Source organism: Mus pahari, chromosome 5 (assembly GCF_900095145.1).
Source record: "Mus pahari chromosome 5, PAHARI_EIJ_v1.1, whole genome shotgun sequence".
In the NCBI taxonomy this organism is placed as follows: Eukaryota; Metazoa; Chordata; class Mammalia; order Rodentia; family Muridae; genus Mus; species Mus pahari.
Window position 1 is genome coordinate 3,119,486 of NC_034594.1, and position 9,912 is coordinate 3,129,397.

General features: G+C 38.2%; 1 protein-coding gene across 1 annotated transcript in view; it reads right to left on the bottom strand.

Moving 5' to 3' along the window:
• Positions 1 to 9,912, bottom strand: part of Kcnq5 (potassium voltage-gated channel subfamily Q member 5) — a 572,009-nt gene that overhangs the window by 119,474 nt on the left and 442,623 nt on the right. Inside the window, exons 4-5 of the mRNA XM_021197422.2 lie at positions 6,998 to 7,173; positions 6,612 to 6,737 (exon numbers count right to left, since the gene is read on the bottom strand). Of these exons, the coding sequence (XP_021053081.1) occupies positions 6,612 to 6,737; positions 6,998 to 7,173 (302 nt within the window). The remainder of the gene's footprint in view (positions 1 to 6,611; positions 6,738 to 6,997; positions 7,174 to 9,912) is intronic.

Genomic DNA, 9,912 nt, shown 5'->3' on the forward strand with positions numbered 1-9,912 from the left:
GTATGTCTGAAATAATCTCTTCAAGGACACAGTGTTAACTGGATTCTGTATTCAGATGCCATCCTATCTGCTGTTAGATAGAGTCCTTCTCTCTGCTATTACACACATTTAAAAAAAAAAAAAACATTGCACTAGCTTTATTACAAGAGAGAAGAGTAAATAGAAAAATGGTGGTCTTCTAGAGCAGGTCATTATCAGAAAAAATCTACATAAGCAAAACTAGATCGTAAATTATTTCAGAATAAATCTAAAGTAATTCAGAAGGTTAAAAACATAACAGGAAAGAGGGAGATAACAGAAAATAACTTCATGAAATCCTATTCTTAAATTATTTTTGAATAAATATGAGGTGGCTAGACAAGAAGAAAATAGTGCTAGGATGATTGAAGAAATAATTGCACCCAGACCCTGAACTCCAGAGCTAGGACCATATGGAGTTAGCTTGTTCACCCCATCTACTGACTCCTGTGACAACCCCCGGTCCCAGTTACCACTATAGAGGCCAGAAATCCTTTCACAGCAACTTCCAATTCCCAAGCCCCCACTCTGCTTACACTGTGTGTTTGCAATAAAGAATACAGTTCTCCTTTCTTCTGATGTTTTGGCAGACACTTCTATTTAACATCTTTAACATCAGTGTCCACACACCAAACCGCTACCATCTATGTCTGTGAACTTGCTGTGCTCTTGGTACCAGCTCTTGAGTATCTGTTATCTCACACAGTAAGGAGGCCATGTTCCTTTGTTCCTCAGCATAGAACTGTGTTCAAGTATCAAAACTGTACATTGGCATTGATCACTGCTGACTACACTCCTGTATCTCCCTAAATATTGATGTTGGGGAACAGCTCTTCCTATCTTAAATCAAGGATCTTTATTTTTAAAACTTGGAATTTAGTGGGGTACTGTATTTATAGATGGAGCACAAATTCTGGTATCAAATGTTGGTACTCTGGACTCTTACTAAAGAGAATTCCCCTTTTCATAAAGCCTAGAACTAATAAACACTCCAGTATAGGATGGTACACTCCAGTGTAGGGTGGTACACTCCAGTGTAGGGTGGTACACTCCAGTGTAGGGTGGTACACTCCAGTGTAGGGCGGTACACTTCAGTATAGGGTGGTACACTTCAGTGTAGGGTGGTACACTCCAGTGTAGGGTGGTACACTCCAGTGTAGGGTGGTACACTCCAGTTTAAGGTGGTCTCATTTGCCCACTTAATCTAGATACTCCAGAGTTATTGAGGACCCCATCATATGCAACAGGGACAATTTCAATTAAAAATGACACAAACAAGCTTTCCACAAAGGTCTTTAGTGACATATTATAAGTCACTATCAATAATTAAATTTACTTAGCACTCAGATCTACTATATGCTGTTTTTGTAGTGAATAGAAATAATAATCCCTCTTATCTACATTTCATGTTTTTTTAAAGCTTCAGACAACTGAGTGAGCCAATTAATGAGTCAGCCAATATAAACAAAACTGCTTTAGAGTCCTAAGCCCTCATTTTCATTCCTAGAAGCTTGGTGTGCTGAAAGATATTTTATTTACTTATTTTCACTTTGATACCAAGTCTAGTGTTTTTTGTTTTTGTTTTTAAATGGAAACATAATTAGGCCATTCAGAAACCTGTAAAGCACAGGTCAAACAGCAGGCAAAACTGTCTTCTTGAAGAGGAAATCATTGAAAATATGCTGCTCTTCCCTGCAAATCGCAGACATGACCTTTGAAAGCCTGCTTTGTACGTGGCTCTGCAGAGAAGCTAGCTAGCTGGTGACTAAGCAAGAGTATATTAAGAGTTTCCCACACACAGTTTAACTCACAACACAGCAATTTGTATTGGTAACAAGAAGAAATGGAAGAATGGAAAGACAGATAAAAAGCTGCCAGGCTTAATTTGCCAGCAACTGCATCTCAAAGGGGGAACTGGTGCCCCTGAATATCTCCATCAACCAAAATGTATTTGAATTATCCAAGAGAAGCAAACACCACACTTGAATTCAGACTGCTGCGGACAGGCTGGGCCGTGAATTACCTTTCCTCGATCCCATGAAAACCCACCCACTTTCTCAGCTCACACCATATCACACCACAAATAGCAGGATTTCATTTACTTCCTGTTTATTAGAGGTATTTCAAGAATGTCAGGTCTATTTCTGATCTCTATCCTTAGCCCAATGTTTCTTGTGTGTAGGGAGGGAAAGTTGGAAATGAAAGTTTTTTTTTTTTTTCCTAAATTGACTTTGTGAATTAACTCATAAAGCAATGAATTTCATTATGACGTTTTCTTTCTCTTATTATGTAGGACTTCTCATATGTGCATGCCATGATATTTTTTTCTCATGCATACATGCATGCCATTATATGATTTTGTTCTGACTCATCCCTCTCCCAAATTCCTCTGGCATCCTAACTGTGTTGCTTTTTCTGATTATATTTCTCCCTACAAAGATCCTCCCTTTCTGCTCCTATGTTGCATGCATTTCATTATCCTCTCTTCTCCCTAACACATCCATCAACCTCTTTCTCCTCTTTCATGATACCCTAAAGGTTTCATGTGGCTAAGAGTGCAGTGTGTGTGTGTGTGTGTGTACATGTATGTACGTATGAACGAGTATGCACACATATATGCGCATACACACAAACACACATCTATGTCTAGACTTTCCACATTAGAGAAGGCATGCATTGTTAGTTTTTCTGCATCAGGATTATTTCACTGTGACAATGACAATCTCTATTTGCATCCACTTTCCTACAGATGTTATGGCTGCATTTTCCTTTGCGGCAGAAAAAAAAAAAAAAACCCTCCACAATAGTCTATCTACTTTTATGGGACTTTGGATGCATGTGAATGTGTGTCCATACATTCCCTCACATTCGTTTATATCTAGACTCCTCATCTTAGAGAAAAGCATGCACATCCAATCTGGTTCTATTGCCTAGGCACTGTGAACAGTGCACAGTAAGCATCAGTGTGCTTGTGTCTCATGGCGTGCTGACTTAGAGTCCCTTGAGAATACACCCGGTAGTGATAGAGTCCTTTTTAGTTTGTTGAAGAAATTCCACAATGATTCCCACAGTAGCTGTTCAGTACACATTCCCACCAACAGTGTATATATTTTCCTCTCTCCCTATCTTCACTAGCATTTACTGTCATGTGTTTCCTTGACTAGAGTCATTCTGTATAAGGCGGGAACATTCCCAAACAATTTTAATTTACATTTCCTCTATGGCTAAGTTTTGAATATATATTTTTTCAAGTATATGTTTGCTTTTTATTTTAGTTCTTTTGAGAACTGTCTGTCAAGTTCATTAGCTCATTTAGTGACATGATGGAATTTTTGTGTTGAATTTTTACAGTTTATATATTTTAGATACTGATTTCTTGACTGATGTACACTCAGCAAAGATATTTTTCTCTTTCATTGTGTAACCTGTTTTTTAAATAATAGATTACACTCTCATCAACAACACAATCTTGATGACATACACTTAATGTTTTTAACAGCCTAAAATATAGGGGAACATATCTCTAATTTTTATTCATGTAATGACTACTATATAATCAAAAATTATCAAATTCTGCTTGATTTAGTTCTGACAAATTTTCACTCTCTCTCAAAGGAGTTCTAGCCACATAAATGAGCTTTGGATGAGTGGATTATTAGACAACACCAACTCAAGTGTGTGCTCCTCAAAAGGCAAACACAAATCCAGCAGTGTCTCAATCACAGGTCAAGATGATGACGTGTTCGTTCATAGATTGGCAAAACATCTGGCTAGCATTCAAGAGTGATTTATAGATGAATTTTCCTTTGCAGAATAAAAGGAGTGGAGAATATTTTACACAAATGGGAAAAGGGCTCTTGAGGAGAAGGAGAGGAGAATATGGAGGAAACTGAAGGGGGGTAAGGAGAATAGTAGTGTACTATTATCACATAACAAAAATCTCAACACAGACAGGAGAAAGATGTCTTTTTACTTGTTTTGTCTAAGAGACTCCCAAAGCATACAGTATATCACTGCTCCCCTTAGTCACCTCCCTAGGGTTGGAAGTTAAGTCCCTTTTGCTGATGACACCATGAACTCTGTAGATCCTGAGCTGGAACTGCCTTGAATGTCCCCTCCCTGATGACTAGATGTTTTGGTATCAGAAGACACCATACAAGCTTCCACAAGAGGGAAGCAACCAATTGTCCTATCCAAGTGTGATTTTTATGAAGCACATTTACAGAACAATAACTCTGTTGGTACCGGAATAGCCCACACACTTTAGTAGTAAGCAACAGCTCTCTAATTGGACTGACATTCTGTTAAACAAGAGGAAAAAAATCATTTCTGCTACTGGAAACCTAGCTAACTATGCACTGGTAATGAAGCCATGGTCATTGTACGAGAATCTATAGTTAATAATTTGGCAAACCAACCTAGTCTCTAACAACAACATAAACTTAATTACGTATATCCATAGATTAGAATAGTTTTCACTGCTCATCAAGGTGACTTCTCTTTGCAACAGAGTTTACTGCAGAAAACTACAACCAATCAAAATGAAGAACTGTAGAGCCTGATCCCAGTGGATAGATACACCTACCAAACACTCTTGCATCCAAGACTCAGGGCATTGCAGAAAAGGTGGTAATCAGAGTGTCGGAATCAGAGAATCAGTTTTCTGTGAGGTTGTGTCTCCTAGTAATATCACAAGGTACACCCATAAATTGTCATTAACATGACTGCCCAAATGTGAGCCGAACAAGGACAACACGAATGGACAGGACAAAGTGGATGGGGAAAAGCCCGGGGAGCTTCAGCCCTACACAGAGAGCTGTAGGCAACGGAAGAAATCGGGGAGTGGAAGAGGTGGTCCTCCCCACAGAAGAGCACACCAATAGGGCCAAACAGTCAGCCCTGAAAATGTACATATAAGTAGTGGTATATGTACTGTGCAGGTAATATTTAGGAATACATGTGTGTGTGTGTGTGTGTGTGTATGCACTAATAATTAGTAAATAAAAGAATTCATGAATTTGAAGGAGAATGGAGAGGACTATAGGGCAGGGTTTGGAGGGCAAAATCGAAGGAAGCAATGATGGAGTTATAATCTCAAGAATAAAATAGAAATATCTCTCACAATTGTAAATTTTGTATGTTTCCATGTAACTCCCTTTTAAAACACCATAACCTTATAAAATAAGAAGATCTATAATTTTTATCTTGTATAAAGTATTCCCATGTACTATAAATTCTTTTTAGAGAGTAGGTTCCAAGTGACTGTTTTGTAAATTCTTCACAATGCAGGGAGAACTTTTGTCTGAAAGAAAAAAATGCATTATTCACAGTACACTCTTTCCAGACAATTGTGTTCTGCATCTTCATGACTTTTCTGAGCTATTTTGCAACTCTGTGAATTGTAGATAACACGTAGAAACAATAAATATTTGAAAAAAATAATTTTTTGCCATATATGTGTAAGTAAATTATATGTAGTGGATGTTCACTGATCTGCTTCCTGTACCATGAACGTGGACAGATTTCCCTTTATTTATCCTTATGTTTCAATATCCTGACATTTAGGATTTTTTCTGGGCTCTACTCAGTATTATGAGCTGACTGTCACATGTGACTAATGAATTTTTAAAATGAATTAAATATAATAGGAAGCAGGCATTTAATTTTAAATTCTCTCTCTCTCACACACACACATACACACATTCTCTCTCTCTCTCTCTCTCTCTCTCTCTCTCTCTCTCTCTCTGAGATATGGTTTCTTTTTTGTAGCCCTGGCTGTCCTAGAACTTGCTTTGTAGACCAGGCTGGCTTTGAACTCACAGATGTCTACCTGTCTCCGTCTCCCTAGTGCTGCGATCAAAGGCGTGCGTCACATGCCCAGTTATTTTCTATTTGTATGACAAGTGTCATTCTTTGCTTTTACTTTCTTTGAACAATATTTGTAGCAGTGTAAAGGAAAGGTGGAATTTTGAATGGGAAATATTATAATAAGGTAATCATGATCTCAGATCTCCCAGTTCAGATGTTCCCAGCATTCTCTTCTTGAGTGATTGATGCATTTAATTTTTCTCTCTTTGACTCAGCTGCTTTCCCATTTTTGTGTGTTTGTTATTTTTTCGAAAGTGTTATGCTATGGAGCCCAGACTGACTTCAAACTGTGACCCTTCTGCCTCAGTGTTCAGACTTCTGGGATTACAGGCCTGTACCACCATCTGCTTCTTCCTGTCTTTCTTTTGACAATTAAAACCCCTCTTTTTTCCTGGAGTGGTAAATCATGTCATTAATTGTCTATTTAAGTTAATAAAGTTAAAACAAATAATCCTAACATTTTATATTTTCAAAATGGTAATTTTTATTTCAGAAACTGCTGAGCACTCAAAAAATATAAATGATATTTTATGTGTAAGTTTAATTTTGTTTGTCCCCAAAGGCACAGAAACTCCTCAGATCACTTACAAATACCATACATTTCCCTATTCATCCCTTTTAGAAGTTAATATTTTCATTGAGACCATTCATTGAAAATCACTATGTTATATTCAGTGGAGACATTCCACAATAGCTAATAGGTAAAAACAGATTTTTATACTTACTGTGCCCCACCAGAGAGCATCCGCATATGTCGAAAACTCTTTATTGGCATCTTTTTCCACAAGATAGACAAGGAAGGATGAAAAAATAAGAACCAGAAATCCAATGTACCAGGCTGTGATTAATTCCTAGGTATAAAGGAATGAAACATTTTAGAGGTGACAATGTTTTTTTTGGAAATGGAAACATGAACTCTACATATGGTTCAATCATGTTCCTATTTCCAGGGAATATACGAAGGCTTCAAAGTAATGCATTACTCATTAGGGCTTCAAAAGGCTTGAAACACAATCTGGAGCAACTACCTGTGTCAAGTTTATTAAACATTATTGCAATCAACAGAACATTTCAAAAATTTTCCTATACAGTGCAGAGAGCGCACTTTTACCTTGCTGTGAGCATAAACCACAGAGCCGAGCAGCTTCCAGGTCCCTCCCCTTCTGTCCATGCGCACCATACGCAGGATCTGAAGGAACCGGAGACTTCTGAGCGCTGATGTGGCGAAAATATTACCCTGAGTTTTTGCAGAGACAACTGCTATTGAAGCGATGAGAACAATGGTATCTGCAAGAAACAGGTTGAGACAACCATAATCACACAACTAATATATTTTATTTCTCAAAACTACTTCTGAAGCGTCCATGTGCATCATTTTGAGTAAACAGAACTCTGTGCTCAGTTTCCTCTGCCAGAATGTAGTAGGACTGCAGAGCTAAAAGGCCCAGAACATGACTTACCTGTCACTTTAGCTCTGGTCCCTTGAACACTCTGCACTTTTACCTGTACAATTTTGAATCACATAAGCTTCAACACAGATTGACAGCCGCCTCCAGAGAATTCAGTGTCTTGAGAAGCTGCAGGGCTATGAAGTTTTCTTGCAAATAACTCTGCTTTTATTAACTCCCTCGTCTGCAGCAAAAAAGCTCCCAGCTCAGCCCCCGACACCGTGGCGGTTCTGGCTCCCTGGTTATCGGGACGGAGGAATCAGAGTCTATGCCCTGATGAAATGGCCTTGCTTGGTATAATAATGACTCTTGCTAGTTTTGCCAAACAATACCGCATTCTCTCTGATCCAACTGTTCTCTTCTGTTGTGGAGTCCGTAGTTGTGCCTTCTGCTTAACAGAAGTCTCCAGTAATCTGAAAGCTCTAGGCTCTCAGTATGGTCTGTCAGTTTGGTGAACGTTTCATACACAAATCAAATATCACATCTGTTACAATACAGTATGCAATCATGCGCCATGTACTTCATGAGAAGCAGATAGTCAGTGTTTGGTGTATTGGCATTGGTTTAAAACATATCAGCTCTTTTTGTAAAAGAGAAAGGACAACAAAACAGGAAAGAGAAATTGTAAAACAGAAAATACAAAGAGGACATAATCGCTAAAAACTAAATCTATACGTGATAGAAAGAGGGTTTTGAGGTCTTAGAAACAAAGGGTCAAAGAATGGCACCCTTTGGCAACATTAGGGTTCACTTCTCTTCAATATGTTCCAGTCAAATGTCCTTCCTCCTTCAAGTAGGCTGTGCATGAGTGGGCTTCCACACTCCAAAGCTGAATTCTGCTCCAAGAGTGTAGGGTGTGGCACTTGACACGTTTCAGTGTTTCTTTTTCAGGATTAACAGATGTATAAATGTACCTTCTTCATTCAGATTTTCCTTCCCAGTGTGGGACCTCCTTGTGTAAACTTATGCGGCATGTCCAATTCACGGTGCTGGTGCCTCTCTTAGGTCCCTGGTCTGTGAGAAAGGATGAGTGATTGGCAGCACAAGGACAAGACATTGTGATGAGGCACCAGAGGGCCTCAAATGTATCCCTTTCTGCTGCTGAGAAGGTACCAAATGTGTTGCTGCAGACACCAATGACATATTTTAAGTGAGCAGAATCTCATTTTAGCAAGCATATGATTCAATTAGTGTAGGCTAGAAAAGCATGTGAAAACTTGCATAGGTTATCACCATTAATTAGCTGCAGGGGATAGGCAGTCAGGCGGTACTAGATACAGGATATTTTTATTTTTCAAACTCTGAATTTTCATAGTGTTGGGGTTTTATATATACAAATATATAATTTAAAATTTAAAAAAATTGAAAAAAGTTATATGCACACAAAAATCATGGTTTTCACCTTTTGGAGAGACTTCCTGTGATAACTGTGACTTACAGAGACACTGTTTTCGTGACCCTCGTAGATAGTTTTGCTTTTATCTTATTGTATTCTTGCATATTACCAAGTACACATTCCTTTATTTATGTACTAAAGTACTCAAAACAGTGGAAGAAGTAAATGGCTAGTAATGGTACAGAATATTCAGCAAACAAAATAGCTATCATGCCTTGTGTTTTCTATAATTTTTACACTGTATCTTTTAAAAATACTTTTAAGTGTGTGTGTGTGTGTGTGTGTGTGTGTGTGTGTGTGTATCTATGTGTCTATGTTTCTCTGTGGGTGTGTGCATGTGAGTACAGATGCCCACAGAGGTTAGCAGGTATTTCAGTCCACGGAGTAGGATTTACATGCAGTTGTAAAACACCCACCTTGGCGGATGGGAACTATACCCTGGCTCTCTGTGAAGTAGTATGTTATCTTAACTGCAGCATAATCTCTCTAGACTCAGATTTAGTTCTGAAAGCTTTTTGCTTGCATGTGTCCCTGGGTCCCACATGTGTGCTTGTTGTCCAAAAAGGCCAGAGAGGACAGGAGAAACCTTGGATCTGGAGTAACAGATGTTTGTGAGCCACCATGTGGGTTCTGGGAACGGAGCCTGGGTTCTCTGCAAGAGCAGAAAGTGCTCTTAGCCACTAAGCACTTCTCCAGCCAACTAAACTTATCTTGATTGTTAGGAAACTTATTAATTAGAAATTCTATGGATTTCATTTCCTAGATTCCACACCATGAGGTGTGGAATAAATGTATTGAATTGTCATTTTTTAAAAAAAATCAATTTGTCAATCTGTTAGACTAATACCTCAAGAATTATGCTATGAAGTTAGCACATTACAGAAAAGCTAGAGAAAGTAAAAGGAACACTGTTAGTTTGAGGAAAATTTAAAATTAGTCACACAGTGATTCATAATCTAAATGTCTAAAGTCACGAAATATGCAAAGGTAACTGCAGATTGGATTTAATACCCTCAATGTGATTCTGATCAGAAGAGGGATCTAAAGCTTAGTAAGATGAGCAGTCAAATGACACAGACCTCTTTCTTCTTTCTTCTTTCTTTCTTTCTTTCTTTCTTTCTTTCTTTCTTTCTTTCTTTCTTTCTTTCTTTCTTTCTTTCTTCCTTCCTTCCTTCCTTCCTT